The following is a 16,679-nucleotide window of genomic DNA, read 5'->3' on the forward strand; positions in this document are numbered from 1 at the left end:
AGCAATAATCTACAACTACAGCAATAACCAACAGCAGCAGCAATTCAGCAGCAGCATAGCAGATCTATTCCGCCAAGACCAAATACATTAACATTGTCATATCCATCACCATGCTAAAATCTTCAGAGAGTTAATTTGTGTTCTGAAGATGAACAAAGGTCTTACAGGTTTGGAACGACATGAGTAATTAATGACAGAATTTTCATTTTTGGGTGAACTATCCCTTTAATTGAAATGCCAAGTTTGAACTGATTCCCTGAAATGAATTTAACTTACCAACAACAACACTGCTACTGAAAGTTTAAATAAGAGATGCCACTAAATGCTCTCTCACAGGAAAGGTCCTGTAACTAGTCTAATGACAAGTTTTCTAGTAAACTCAATAGTCAAAATTAAGGCACATCACATTATAAAATCAACACAATCATTTTCTATCAGCAGCGGAATCACTGTGAATAAACTGTGAGCATTCAATAAATCAGCCAGCCCTAATCGGAAAGCAGCAGAGATTGAATCTCAGCATCCAGCCAAGGCCTCTAATAAGGGCATAGAGCCAGTGACAGATGATACATATTCCTCCTCGAATATCTTCCTGTTAGTGTGATTACAGCAGTCCTGCAGGGCTGCACATCCTCCCTCAGGTCACACACTTCCCATGTTCACGGTTGCCAATCGTTCTGGTCTTAATGACCTTCTGTCCACGAGAGCCCTTAGGCATTCTGTAATGAATGTAAGTGGGGAGTACAGGTCTACTGTACCATGATACACCTTCATTTAGCATTTAGCTAAAAGTAATTACCGCTCCAGTTTCTAAGGCTGCGCATGTTGCCTAGTAACACTGACATCTGGATAATGGATAGAAATGAAAGCGTAAGATGAGGGGAAAATTGTTTTTCCAATTGTGCTATTTTTTGTTAAATGTCTGTCGTTCATGGAACAATGTGGTGCTCTTAATGTGTAAAAGGAACACGTCTAACGACTGTGGTTTTCATCATTACAGCTTAGAGAACTGTTATAAAGGCTTTGTGTTTTGTGAAAATCCTTTACAGTCCTGAATGAAACATGGAGGCCAATCAAAAAAAGACAAGAGCATAAAAACAATTCTGTACAACAGTTTCTGAAGAATCTCTGTGAATTTAGTCTGAAGTAAAGTATGTCTATTTATACTGTTTTATACACACCACCGTTTAGTAGTTTGGAGCTGGTAAGATTTTTTAAAATATTTTTGAAAGAAATCTCTTATGCTCACCATGTCTGAATAATATTGAAAAATACAACAAAAATAACACTATTTTGAACTATTATTGCAATTTCAAATAACTGTTTTCTATTTTAATATATTTTAAAATGTAATTTATTCCTGTGAGGCAGCATCATTACTCCAGTCTTCAGTGTCACTTGAGCCTTCAGAAATCATATATACTGTAGATATATATACAGTGGGTACGGAAAGTATTCAGACCCCCTTATCGTACCCACTGTATATATATATATCAGGATTCTTTGATGATGAATAGAAAGTTAATACAAAACATCATGAATGTCTTTACTTCACTTTCAAACAATGTATTCCTTGCTCAATAAAAGTATTCTTTTTTTTTTTTTTTAAATCTTACTGCAAAAGAAGATTTTTAAAATTTATTATTCATCTAAAGGTCATGTAAAGTCAATCATTAAAAACACTAATAATTTAAATAATAATTTAAAATGTTTAATAAATCTCAAAACGAATACTACTTTTTTTAAAATAATGTACATTATCATGTTGTAAATTTTAAATTTAATTTTATGTTAAATTTTTACACTTTAATTTTTAATTTATGTGAACAAAACAGTAAAGAATAGTAAAGTAGTATAGTACAGTAGTAAGTAGTAAAATATATAGTAAAGAAGTCATACAGTTTGGAATAAACAGGGTGAGAAAAGAACTATTCCATCAAGTTGCAGGGACAGAAAAAAAAGTGTTAAATGCTTTTCTCATGAACTAAGTAGTGAGTGAATTAAAGAGTTTAAACTATTCAACTTTTACCAACTGTTACCAGTCTGAAGCATTAACCACTAGGCTACACAACCTCCTACTAAGTACAGAACTGCAGTACAGCAGACTAACTAAACTAAACGCTGAGATGCAAAATTTACCTTAGCAGGATCGGCCTCTGCGATGGCAGCGGCAGTGTGCAGTGCTAACCTGCAGAGATCCCCGTGACTGCTGACGATAACATGGGACACCAGGAGACAAACAGTATCTGGGACGTGTTCACAGACAGAGAGTAATGACTGCAGGGAGTAAAGCCATTCTACAGTAGACATGGAGTCTATGGAAATTCGGTGTAGGACACTGGTGGCCACTTGGAGCTCGCTGTACCAAGTGCTGAGAGGCAAACTCAGCTGTGTGGAGCCCTGTAGAGGCAAACGCAAAGCCTAATGTCACATGCTACTTTGAAAACGCTCTTCCGAATGGGTGCATGATTATTTATGGTACCTCTTTTCGATCGGAGGGCTCTCTTTGAACCGTTTGCAACAGTGAATTGGCCAGTTTAAGGTTCTTTGTGTGTGTTTGCAAGTCTGTCAGAGCTTCCATGAGGCTGGAGCAGGACAGCACCTGTAACAAGGGCATCACTAGCAAAGACACTCCCCAGGGAGGAGGAACCTCAGGAGGGACAAGCTTTACAGCTGGCAGAAATGAAAAAGACAAGTTATAGTTCACAACTCTAACTTAGTGAATACAATAACTTGTTTGAAACAAGCAAGGCATTATGTTAGGGTCAATCAAGTCACCTTTATTTATTTAGCGCTTTATATAGCAAAGATTGTTTCAAAGGAGCTTCACAAAAATAACACTCAATGATGACAAAATACGAGAAAAAAAAATTAAATTCTTTCTCTCAAAAGCTCTACAAAGACAACAGTGTCATTATTCAATTCAATAAAATAAATTGTATTATTTACCGTACACCAATAAACCACATAATTTTAGGTCTAAAATTACGTTTGTAGCACAAACTCTGCTGGACAAATGGCATATCATGTTTAGGTTGATATATAAAATATAGGTTTAAGGGTTTGTCTGCAGTTGAAAAACAACACTATTGCCTTCTGCATATAGCTAAATTGAACTGTTTTATGCCTGATGAACACAGTTATTAAACTGACTCAACACTGAACTGATACTACTGTCTTTTTAGAGCTGCTTTACAGCATTTAAATTTGTCTCATTTTTGATGAAGTTGAATAATTGATTCTGTTATTTTCCTGTTTATTATTGTAAAGCTGCTTTGAAACAATCTGTGTCATATAAAGTGCTATATAATTAAAGGTTCACATCCATAATCCCAAGTATGAGCCTTAGAAATAGATCATCATCATTTTCTGATGCAATTTATCCTGAAATGAAACCTTTTTAGTGAGTCTACATTTTCACATATTTTTTTCCTCACAGTTTTATTTGTATATGTTGCAATCAGCATGAAACTCAGCAAGAAAAAGTAACAAAAACACAATTTCTGTGCAAAAACCGGCTTTAATAATTTCAGCATTTTCTGTGGAAATTAAGCTAGCTGTGTCAATTTGATGCAGTCAGATACTGTAGCAAGAGGGGCTTTACCGAGCTCTAGGAGGGCAGTTTGTTGAGAGGTGGAGGCACTTAGCAGTAGCAGGGAGATTCCTATGATCACTTGCTCAGACGGGAGTTCCTACAGTTAGATAGAGCACAATCAGACAAAACGGCTTGACACAGATGGAGCCTCTGAGGGAAAGCTGAATGCAAATCGCTTTGAGCTAGAAAACGTTGTGCAAACAAAACCATTATAAAGATGAGAGGAGAAGATTTGTTGAGATCACACTGAGAGTGCAACTGCAGCAATAAAAAAATAATGCTAATCTTGCAATTTTCTCTTTGAAAATAATGCATTTTTGAATCTGCATTTTGTAAATGAATGCAATTAAACGGCACTGATTTGAATAGAGGTTATTGTTTCTCATACTTCCATTTCCACCTAAATAATATGCATAAAATGAGGCAGAAAATAACACTGTAATGTGTGCATTCACCTCTGCATGTGCGGGTATTATCTGGTGGAGTGTGTGAAGGAGAGACATCGGTTCTCCTCCTAGATGAACACTTAGCTGACAGGCACACAGAAGCTGAAGAGCCAGCTCGGTCAGTTCCTTTCTCCAGAAGCCTGGATCGGTGAGCAGAGCCGACGTCAGAGATTCAGCAAATGAGCTGAACTCAACCACTGCTGTCACACTGTCCACCTGATGGATCACAGGACGATGACACACTGAATGCATATTGGGTACAGTGTGTGAACAGAGTGTGGTAAAAATGTTTGAAAGGATAGTTCAGCCAAAAATGAACGTTCTGTTATTATTTACTGACCCCTTATTGCTCCATATCACCTATACTACTGTTAAAAAGTTAGATTTTTTTAATGTTTTCAAAATGCTCACCAGGGTTGCATTTATTTGTTCAAAAATACAATATAAATAATGAAATATTATTACAATTTAAAATAAATACAAATATTTTTAAATGTAATTTATTCTTGTGATGCAAAGCAGAATTTTCAGCATCATTACTCAAGTCTTCAGTGTCATGATCCTTCAGAAATCTTTCAAATATGCCGATTTTGGTGCTGAATTGTTAAAAACAATATTTTTGTGGGAACTGTGATGCATGTTTTTTCAGGATTCTTTGTTGAATAAAATTCAAATCAACAACATTTATTTGAAATAGACATCTTTTGTAACTTTATAAATGTCACCCTCAGTTCAATCGATTAAAAAAAAAAAAAAAACTTTTAATTGGTAATGTATGAAACCTTTAATGCCTTTTGTTAAATCATAAAGTAGAGCTATGCACCATGGGGAATTTACACGGGTAATATAAAACCTTCAGTTATGGGACTAAGCCACATAGCGCTATAGAGCTACTTCAGTTAAGCACATCAGAAATCATCCGCCAGCTTACCAGCATGTATGGAAGCAGGTCAAAGAGGCTGCGTATTAACCCACGGACCACCCTAGTGCCAGATGCCCCCTTTTCCTGCGGGCTGTCTGGCTCAGGAGCCCCTCGTGGCTGGAGCAGGACCCTGAGGAGGCTGTGTCTGAGCAGGGCATTTTCTGACAACCTCTGGGGCTCACAGTACAGGTAACGAAGAAAAGGTACCAACATTTCCACATATACTGGCTCATCTCTAAAGAAATCACACAATATAGATATAATTTAACTTGTAAAGGTTTAAAAAGAAATAATTTTCAATCTGTCCTGTTATTACAGATTTTAGGAAGCATCAATAGCAAAGGAGATACAGAAGGCCAGAAACATGGTCTACCTCATTGACATTTGTGACCCTTATACTGAGATGATGTATAAATCTCAATTATGAGAAATTCACCCTTATGACTGGTTTTGTGGTCCAGGGTCACATTTTATATAGCACTTGGTTGAGGTTGATAATAGACTTAAATGAGATTTCATACTTGTCTGTAGCCAGCTGAAGGAAGTCATCAATTTCCTGGAGCAGAGCGGGCCAGCAGTCGGGACGGTTTTCCAGAACTGTGATGTAGGGGTGAGGGAAGGTCCTAAAAAAATCAAGCACATAATTAAACGTCAGTATTTGTGAATTGTGGTCAAGGCATTTCGGGTGGATGTTGGCAGCTCATTCCACAAGAGAGGAACAGAAAGAGTGAAGGTTTTGGAGAGAACAGATTTAGAGAAATGCTTACAAATGGATCCTCTACAGTAAATGGGTGCCGTCAGAAGGGGAGTCAAAACAGCTGTAGGAAGTGTTATTATGGACTTGTATTTTGGCCAGGAGCAGTTTAATTGTGGATTACTTGTGGATTATATATCAGCTGTTTGGACTCTCATTCTGACGGCACCCATTCACTGCAGAGGATCCATTGGCGATCAAGTGATGTAATGCTAAATTTAGTCAAATCTGTTTTGATAAAGAGACAAAATCATCTACATCTTGGATGGCCTGAGGGTGAGTAAATTTTCGGCAAATTTTCAACTATTGCTTTAATGCATCAGCCTAACTCCCTCTTATTCTATGCTGGTGATTAATGTCTAACCTTAATGCTAACATACAAATGAAGGCCCTTTTATTAACAAACACACATTCCCTTTTATCCAAGATTAATGAACTCATCCAAATCCCTGATCATGGTGTTTGTGTGTGCCTTTGGCACTGGGTCGGACAGCAACATATTTTATAAAGCTACCTTGAAGATCCTCTACATGGTAAACAGTCTTTCAGCACTTAAATTGATGGTCTGGGTCACCTTCAGCCAGATGTTAGGGCTGCACCAAAGCTCTCCACTCCCTCCACAGACATCCTACAGTTCAAACACTTGCTCATCTATCTCTTCTTGTTCCCCGGCCAACTGGTGCAGCCATCACATTATCAGGGTTCATCCATCAGAGGCGGTTTTCGGCAGACAGCTACAACATTATCTGCCAGACAATGGCTGGCTGACACATTGACCTCCATCTCACTTATCTGAACTGAAAGTTTAGAGCGAGACTCCTTAACCATGTTTAAAACTTCAGCAGTCAAGGAGAATTTGAAAGTTTGAGTCTACAGAATATACAGCACCATAGTGAATAAAATGTATTTGATTTGATTTATTATATTTTCATGAGTTGCGAGTTTGCACTCTGAAGGGGAAGGAATAGGATAAATTAATATCAAAAATATTACAAAAATAAAACAAAGAAAATAATAGACAACACATCCTTCTTTTGTGCCTTTGCTGGACAAAAACAAAGAAAAAATGCAACATACACACAGTACTGTATGACCACTCAGTGCATTTCGATTCACAAACAAATGGCTATTTTTTCAGTTATTTTAATGAGTTGGTCAAACATGCTCTCAGCCTCCCAGATTACTGATTTAAATCAGTCTAACAAATTACTTCGCATCTGATTGTGATATACTGAGTTTCAGTAAAAAACAAAAAAACAAAAAAAAGATTATACACTGCTGTTCAAACTTTTGGGGTCAGTAAATTTATTTTTAAAGAAATTAATACTTTGATTCAGTAAGGATGCATCAAATTGATCAAAAGTGACAGTAAATACTTCTTACGTTACAAAAAAAAAATCCTTAAAATAATTTCTGTTCATCAAAAATCCTGAAAAAATGTAACACAAAATTAAGCAGCACAACTGTCAACACTGATAATAATATAAGTTTATAAGCACCAAATCAGCATATTAGAATGATTTGGAAATTTGTCATTTACATATATTTAAAAGAGTAGTGTTACATCATATTCTGTTGCCCACAGCAAATCATTTTGTATGTTTAAAATCCAATATGACTAGACATGGGCAAGGGTGAGAGTTTTGAGAAAAAAACTAGCAGCAGCTGTCGCACTTGGAAAAGGCACTCACCTAATTGAATATGGACAGGTGAAGCTTGCTCCGTTATCCCGCTGACTTGCCTGGATCTGTAGCAGCCTCCCAACCACTTTGATCAGCCCTTGAACATTCCTGCCCAGGCAAGAAACTAAACAGTCAACATCAGCAGATACTGCCCAAGAAAAACCACAATCCATCACTGAAGTGCATACAATCTGTTAAGACAAAATGAATCAGTTCGATTTCGAAACAAAAAATAATTGCAAATATTCGACCTAAAGTCAGATCCAATTTAACAAATGTTTTCATTTTTAAAATGACAAACAGCATAGCATCTGTTTATTGAAAGACAGACGAAGAAGGGCTATATTTGAGTATGTGGTAATGTTTGCAATAGAATGCAAGTGTACTACTGAATACTGATCCAAACAATAGTATGCAATAGTGTTTCTTTTAACCCAATCTTGCATAAAAATGTCTTCGATCTTAGCAATCTGAACAAATAATCAATATATAATTATGTTAAAATGATTTTTGATGTTACTTCTGGGATTTTTTAACAAACATAGGTCAAAAGGTCAAGTCAAAGCATTACATTGTAGGATTCACTGGTTATATGTTGCACATTTTAGCCAATGTAAGAGGTCATTTGGTTCTTAAAATCATACTTTGCACAGTTTACGTACTATATACAGCAGAAATAGTCCTAGTAGTATGCTACTCAAAAAACGTAGCCAATGACATATTGGGATGCAAGATACAAAGCTCTCATTCTCTAACGAGAATACAGGTGGAGTGTTTCTCATACATTATAAATCACCTCTGCGTGACAACATGTGCTGTTTTCTTTCATCCCTCCTTCCCGGCTCTCTCAAGTCTGACTGTACCTTTCTCAGCTCCTATGGGTTTGATTAATGTATATTTTACCAGGAGGGAAAACATAACTCCACACTGAAAGGAAATTCATCTTACCAGCTTTCATCTAGGCTCTTTCGTGAACCTTGTACGCACTGCGCATAGCAAAGCCATAACGTTCCAGTTTTCTACATTTCAATCAGCTTATGTACTGTACCAAATTATTGCTGGATTATTTGGGACAATGTGCATGAAAGAACAGCCCATGGCTGAAAATAAATGTGGCATTAGTGCTTAATGAGCTCTAAATTAAATCTACATAATGTTGAAAAGCTGAATTTATTGTCAAAGCTGCTGGTTCTCACACAGGCAAGTCAATTGTTAAAGCAGTTATTAATAATTCACGTCTTCTCTATATTCTCGTATCAATAAAAGCAGCATAAAAGGTTAAAAAATATAATAATGCTGAGGTTATTGACATTTGGTAAAAACATAAACGTGGATTGCACAAAGTAACAAAAGTTTCAATACTCAAATAATTAAATCAAATGTGAAAAATAAATATTAATATAACAATAAACTACATAACGTAAATAAAGCAAATATATATATATATATATATAAACACAAACATAAATAAATACCCAAAACATTTAAATTATTTCATTATTTACTCCCCCTCATGTTGTTATTTTTCTCCATGGAACAAAAAAGTAGATATTTTTAATCATTACACAACTTCTGCCATACAGCAGCAGTTCATAGTGATGCAAGATTTAAATAAAAACACACAAAAAAACGGCATAAAATTATACATAAGGCTTATGTGCTATATGGCTTCAAAAGACCTGGAATCTAGTGTAGTCATATTGATTATTTTTATGGTGCTTTATGTGTTTTTTGTCATTTATGGAGCTTTACAGCCTCCGGTCACTATGAACTGCTGTTGTAAGGCAAAAGTTGCATAGCGATATATCAAAAATATCTACTTCTGTGTTCCACTGAAGAAAAACAGCATACAGGTTTGAAATGACATGGGGGTGGGTAAATAATGACATAATGTTTATTTTTGGGTGAACTCTTCCTTTAAAATTCAGGTCTGTGTGATGAAAGGGTATATTGTGTGGGTAGCTGCTCTGTGTGACAGTGATGACAGCAGCAGCCGTGAGTGTGTGTGTGTGTGTGTGTTGGAGACATATGAGCTGACTGATGGAGCAGGCTGCATTTCAGATGTTTTTTTTTTTTCAAATTTCTGAATATGCAGATGTGCACCCTCAGTCTGTTTCTTATCTTCATCCAAGAGTCCAACTCAAAGGAAAAAGGAAGTGTGTGGGCAGATAACTGAGGTAATCCTCTAAAAACGCAATACAGTAAGCACATTACAGCAGCAATCAACCAATATAAGCATCTGTCTTTGTTTGTGCTTTAGGGTTAGATTTAATTTTAGCATGTTTTAAAAGCATCAGATGGATGTGGTCTGTTAGATTTACAAAAAAAAGAATCATATTAATCAATTAATAGGCCAATTAAACAAAGCAACTTGTTCCTAATGCTAAACAACTGATTGACTAATATATAACTGGGTCAGACAGGCACAGACGTATCTTTAAAATACAACTGTTTTAAAGAGCAGGTGAAATCAAAAATGTTTTTTGTGGCCATTTATATGGTAGTGCATCCCCAAACTTTGATATAAGCATTTAAACTGCAGAGAATATACACTTGATTTAAATTATAAATACCACCTGCAACTGTTTTCTAACAGCAAGTCGCAAATACACTAAGTTTGTGGTCAGTATGTTTTTTTTTTTTTAAAGAAATTAATACCTTTATTCAAGAAGGATGCATTTTCATGACCAAAAGTGCCAGTAAAGACATTTTTTTCTTTCCTTTTTCAACATCATATCAGCTTCTATGGCTATGTTAATGGTGAGAGCCAGGTTTTAGTTATTCAAAATTAAAACTAAATAAGATGTTTAAGATAATTTTTTTCTAAAAAAACAACAACAACAACTTAAAACTAAATTTGGATTTGCCTGATTAAAAGCCTTTTCAAAAGTATCAACAAAATAAAACATGTTTCTCACAGGAGTAGAAGTATTGCAGTCTAGAAAAAATATGTTTTAAAAGCATTTTAGTGTTACAAAAGATTTCTATTTTATATAAATGATGTTCTTTGGAACTTTCTATTCATTAAAGAATCCTGTAAACAGATGTATCACAGTACATGTATTTCCTCAAAAATATTAATCAGCATTTTTTAACATTTATAATAATAATAATACATGATTTTTGAGCATCAAATCAGCATATTAGAATGGTTTCTGAAGGATCATGTGACACTGAAGACTGGAGTAATGGTTGCTGAAAAACCAGCTTCGTCATCAGTGGAATAAATTACATTTCTAAATATATTAAAACAGAAAATATGTATTTTAAATTGTAATAATATTTCACAATATCCCTTTTTAACTGTATTCTTGATCAAATAAAATCAGCATTGATAAGCATAAAAGACGTCTTTCCAAAAAAATACCTATTTGTTCGTCTGTGCTGTTTATGTTTTAATTTAATAGCAAACCACATTTTCTGGTTTGTTTTTCAAAAATGGCAGGTATAATTACAGTTCTCTAATAAATGTACTGTATGAATGTACAGAGCCACATATTAAAACTCTTCTGGGAAATATAAATGCATTCTACAACATGCTTACCAGTCGTTTTCTTTGCATACTGAACTGGGATAGAAGACAGTATTTTAACATCAAAGGTGCCCTAATGTTTTTCATTTAAACAAAGACTAATTCCAGAGTTAAAAAAGGGAGAGGTCAGTGCCTGAGGATGCTGATAAGGTCCCATCAAGGCTTGACAGGGTGTGCCACGGTTTCACAAAAACAAATCCCATTTGAAAATGCATCTAGAGCCACCTTTGACACTATAATATGGGCTTAAATGTGTTAAAGAAACAAGATAATTGAGTCAGTTTATCAGCCCATGCAGCTCACATGGAGGTTTTTAAATTGGGGATGACAAGGCATAACAATCTGCATCAGTCTGTGAGAGCCAGGTGCGTGACAGAAGCATACCGTGCCGAGGGCAGGAGGTTAAGGGTGGTGTTGAGCACATACGGCAGATCTGCATGACCCTGTTCTACGAGTAGCACCAGAACGTCACAGCAGGCAGAGCGGACGACGGTACTGTCACTGCTGCACTGCTCCCACAGAGACTCCAGCGCTTGACCCTGTTCATATAAAACACACGTTCAACATGCAAAACATTCTACATGAGCAAAAATATATAAGTGAGAAAGTTAGTGAAGTTGTAAAAGTAACATAAACTATCTGGAAAAACTAAACAGCACACATTTCCTATAAATGGGTCATTTCATGAATATTTTACTGTAACTTTCTGAACTCAAAACGTCTGTACTCTTTTATTGAAAGAAATCTGCAAAAAAGTTGGATTTCAGATATGCAAAATCCAACACATCACAGCCCACATTTACATGTACATGTCTCCACTAAACATTTTTTTTTGTATTTTTTACCATCCAATAATCGCAATGAACTTGGTACTTTGTTACTTTTGATATGAAACCATGTCTAGAAACACAATTGTATAATTGAAAAGTTTATATAAAAACTGCCTTATGTGTATTTAAACGTTAAAGGGGTGGTTCATTGCGATTTCACTTTTTTAACGTTAGTTAGTGTGTAATGTTGCTGTTTGAGCATAAACAATATCTGCAAAGTTAAGAAGCTGAAAGATCAATGCAAACGGAGATATCGTCTTTTAAAATTCTGGCAGTTTAATGCCTACAAAAATGGCTGGTATGGACTACAACAAGTTACTTCCCGGGTTCATGACTGCTTCTCAATCGGGCTCAAACTGAAGCGATATTAACGACGCCGTTGTTTACAATACAACCGGAGCACATGCCGCTGAGGAGAGGAGCGGGACGTTTAGATGCACACAAGAGGTGGTTTAGCCAATCACAACACACTAGGCTAGCTAACCAATCAGAGCCCATCGCCTATTTCTGAGGGCGGGGCTTCATAAAAGAAGGAAATGATCAGCGTGTTTCTCAGAGAAGGGACAGAGCGGTGTGGAATAAAGGTAAATTATGTGAAAAATAATGCGTTTTTTAAAAAACGAAGCATTAACACATGTTAGACTGCACCCCATAAACACAATCAAGCCTAGAAAAAAACCACTGAACCACCCCTTTAATGTGCATCTCAGTTTGATTGCTGGTTGTCAGATTTGAGTGTTGATTATTAAATAAAGATGAATTAATTTTGAAATATGCTTTATTTTTGGGGGTTTTTTTCAGCTAATTGAAAACTTTAATTTTGGTTTTGTTAAAAAATTCAACTCGGTGCATCACTAGAATAAATTATTTTTATTAGCTTGTGACTTCATTTCTACCAAGAAATAAGCATTTAGCTTTGTTATGTTTAAAGTTCCCTTGAAATTGTTTCAGATCATTATTGTGCCTTGGAAGCCTTTATACACAAACCACTGCCTGTTTAGTCATTGAGTGACTGGATAAACCACTCTTATTCATTTTACTTGTCAAAGGAGCATTGACATAGAAGTCCTAAAGGTGCAGCCGCCAAAAACAGGCCGTTTAATTTGAACTATGTGTCCTAACCATGATGTGATATAATCTTCATATGCAAGATCACGAGAACTTACTTTAGCTGTGGTCTGACAAATCCTTTCATTTTGGCCTTTCTCTTTCAGCACTGCAGTGACCAGCGTCCTCACAGCCTAGAATAAACAAGCCAAAAAAAGCTGTTCCTTACTGATCAGGCAGAAAATCTGGTTCTTCACATGCCTTGAGCAAACTAACCAAAGATTTAATCAAATTTACACATTCACAGGAATGGATTTCTTCAAGACTGACAGGTTTAGTTGGGATAGATAAGCATTTTGTTGAATTGCTGTGGAATCAGAACCTTGTTTTACCTCTAAATGCTTAAGTCATCAGTCTGTTCTTTAGTGCTTTACCTGGGCTTGAATGAGGGAGCTGGGGAACTCAAACCTGGTCTTCAAAGTTTCAGTCATCTCCAGAAATCACAAATGATGCCCCATACTAAAAACAAACATCATATGGAATTGGTCATTTAGCCAACTTAAAAATAGATTCCCAGTCATATTTACTTGCAAAATGAGGCATATTTTTGAGAGAAACAGGAAATTCAATTGCCAAAAATGAAGTACTCAAAGTCAATCTTATCCTAGAGGATTTGATTGGATCTTGGAACAATTGTCTCAAGATGACAAGATGCAGAAAAATAGGTGTTGAAAAGGTAAGAGCTGTAGCCATTTTGAAAAAAATTAGGAAGCCAAACATTTCTTCAGAATAATCATTTCTGATAAATGGCATACAATAAAACCAGGAATGTGTACTAGCAATGTAAAGAAGTACACTACACTGTAAAATTATTTTTTGAAGTTGTAAATAAAGAAAAATAACTGGAGTGGTTTTACAAGAAAATACGATTTCAGTTTTTTAACTTTAAAATTTCCGGTTTAATTTAATGTGTTATTTATTTGTATTGTAAAATGTACTATCAATTTCTGGGTTAAAATTGTTTCTACGCCATTTTCATTTCATTGAACTGTACAGAAATTTGGAGTCTGTAAGACTTTAAGCTATTGTTTTCGAAAGTAGTATCTTATGCACACAAAGGCTGCATTTATTTCATCAAAAATACAAAAAAAAAAGTGATATAGTATTACAATTTTGAATAACAGCTTTCTATTTGGATGTATTTTAAAATCTACTTAATTCCTCTGATGGTAAAGCTGATTTTTTTAGCAGCCATTATTTTCAGTGTCACATGATGATCTTTCAGAAATCATTCTAATATGCTGAGTTGCTGCTCAAGAAACATTTCTTACTAATAACAATATTAAAAACATGATGAAACTATTCATGATCCTTTGATGAATAGAAAGTTCAGAATAACAGCATTTATTTGAAAATCATTTCACTGTAACATCATAAATGTCCTAACTGCCACTTATGATCAATTTAATGCAGTCGTACTTAAGGTATTAATTTCTTTCTTGCTGACCCCAAACTTTTAAACGGTAGTGTAGTGTTAAAACAAACAAAAAAAAACTAATGACATCTCACTGACATTAAGATTCGAAAGATTTGGAAAGAACAGGATTTCTTAAATGTGTGGCATCCAAACCGCAAATGAAGTCATGGGACCTTTACTTCACAATTTTAGACTCAACCCCTTATTTCCTGAAATGAAGAAACTGACATGCAAACTGACATCATCTGTTCAAAAACAGCTGTGCGTCCACCTCATGTTAACGCCTTATCACTCAGATCACAGGTGTCATGGGATCAAACACGCCAAACAGGTGCAACGGGACAAAAACTGCCTTCAGGGCGATACTATTAGACCGAAATAAGAATAACCCAACACCACTTCAAACGGATGTAATCTAAGGTGAAATTAAATAAAGGCTCGAGACATATAGTCTGCTGCTCGCATCTAAACTCAGAAGACACAACCATCTGACAGATGGCACTGGCGACCACATCAATGGGATGCATTATTCACAAGTGACTTTTGCCAAAGCTTCAATGTCCGTCCAGTTGCGGACCGCCGACTCTGCCATCTCATATGTTGTCTCATATGGACTCCCAGTGTAGGGTAATGGGATTACCAGCCGTTGATTTGACTGACACTGGCTGATGGCCACTGGAGATTCAGGTTTAGACCACGGCACATGGGAGAAAGACAGACAATGCAAGCTCTAAAATGCTGCCCCACCCCTCCTGGGACCGATATCCGACAGAGAAACGCTGCGTGTGTGTGATGAAATACCTGCTGTGTTTCCATACACCGTGACAGTTTTACTACAGCAGCGCTACTGACAGCAAAGAGTGGCAAATCAGGTAAGATTTGAAATTCATTGGCTTAAGACAGTTTATGTCAAAACAATACAAGCCTAAATGCTACACGTTCGAGTAAAAGTGGATTTCTATGTTGTTGCAGATTGTAATTTTGCAAAAGGGTGATATTTTGAAATAAACTGTTAAAATGACTGAGAGTTATTAGTTTAAACTTGAGATTTATTTGCATTCAGTAATGCCAGGTGGTGGACAATGCATAAAGAAAATGCTGTAAAATGTTATAAAACAATATTTAGTCATGTTTGACTCACGTTTTCATCTTTTTACATCATTCTTGTAGGTAGAGGTTTGTGTAAACATGTTGACAAACTAGTTGTTTGTTTTATCAGATCATTTTTACACACTTTTGTCAGCAAAGCAGAGAATTGAAAATATTCCAGGGATTTCCAGCCTATGGCTACTTGTCCACATGCACAAAGGCTTCGGCTCTTTACTGCTTGCTCTGCACTGCTTGTGTGTCCACAATAATGCATCATTGTTTAAGTGATGCTGAGTTTGACTGGCTAGACTAAGTTAGCTGGTATAATACGTCAGTTTTGTAATGCTACTATGGTACTAACACAATGGACATGCGCCACAGTAATACTGTACTACGGTTTCTGGACACGTACTAAGGTATTTTCTGAGTTGGAGTACCACGTAAGCACCATATTAGAAGAATAAAGTAATCATTTAATATCATGGTATCACCATCCGACACCTCAGTATTGTTTGTAAGCTTAGCTAGCTCCCGGATGTTGTTCAATTCCTAATATGCATTTAGCAAAACGTTCGTGTTTATACTTCTGTCATACAGAAAACCTGCTAACGAGCAGCTGTCAGTTTCACCATTCTGTTACTGAGTCACAGTGCTGGCATCCTATAAACATGCAGGCTGATGTGACATACATGCTATTATTTCTTACCCAGAGAATCCCTACATTCCAGTGGCGTTCAGATGCACTTTGCTAACTTTTTCGCGAAACCCTCCAACCGGCAACATGCTTCTACGGCGCGCGTGGAGGACCAAACGTACTGTAAAGGCGATACGTTAATCTAAAGTCAACGTAATTATTTATTGACATTTTAACTGCGTACATATATCATGTAATTTATGTATTTAAAGTGCATTGTGGCACTCTCAGATTTAACTAGAAAAGGAGTACCCTTTTAACATTTTCTTACATAGATTGAGGTGTTTCTCTCTTCTTTCCTTCCTTTGTTTATGCAAATTTATCAAATGTCATAACATTTTATGACATTAAATGTAAATTATTGTAAACACACATTACATATATATATATATATATATATATATATGTATGTAATGATCAAATGTTTTTCAGTGCTATTGCCCAGCCCTACTACCACCACACTGTTTTTGTAAGAGAACTTCACCCCACTGCTGTACCTCCAATATAACTTCAATGTATCACTCTACTCAGGTTCCCACCTCTGACATTTCCTCTCTGTGTTTGGCCTCCAGGCTCTCCTTTGCCTTCTGGAAGCGGGTGTGCTCATTCAT

At 36.0% G+C, this 16,679-nt stretch overlaps 1 protein-coding gene across 1 annotated transcript in view; it reads right to left on the reverse strand.

The window, feature by feature from the left end:
- LOC107738059 (focadhesin) overlaps positions 1-16,159 on the reverse strand; it is a 51,626-nt gene extending 35,467 nt beyond the window's left edge. Inside the window, exons 1-11 of the mRNA XM_016549738.1 lie at positions 16,081-16,159; positions 13,243-13,327; positions 12,928-13,002; positions 11,316-11,470; positions 7,409-7,507; positions 5,485-5,586; positions 4,973-5,198; positions 4,051-4,257; positions 3,605-3,692; positions 2,483-2,673; positions 2,140-2,400 (exon numbers count right to left, since the gene is read on the reverse strand). Coding sequence (XP_016405224.1) covers positions 2,140-2,400; positions 2,483-2,673; positions 3,605-3,692; positions 4,051-4,257; positions 4,973-5,198; positions 5,485-5,586; positions 7,409-7,507; positions 11,316-11,470; positions 12,928-13,002; positions 13,243-13,299 — 1,461 coding nt within the window. The 5' untranslated portion in view covers positions 13,300-13,327; positions 16,081-16,159. The remainder of the gene's footprint in view (positions 1-2,139; positions 2,401-2,482; positions 2,674-3,604; positions 3,693-4,050; positions 4,258-4,972; positions 5,199-5,484; positions 5,587-7,408; positions 7,508-11,315; positions 11,471-12,927; positions 13,003-13,242; positions 13,328-16,080) is intronic.
- Positions 16,160-16,679: the final 520 nt, after the last annotated feature.

The sequence above is a fragment of the Sinocyclocheilus rhinocerous genome, unplaced genomic scaffold (assembly GCF_001515625.1).
Source record: "Sinocyclocheilus rhinocerous isolate Xijiao unplaced genomic scaffold, SAMN03320098_v1.1 scaffold494, whole genome shotgun sequence".
In the NCBI taxonomy this organism is placed as follows: Eukaryota; Metazoa; Chordata; class Actinopteri; order Cypriniformes; family Cyprinidae; genus Sinocyclocheilus; species Sinocyclocheilus rhinocerous.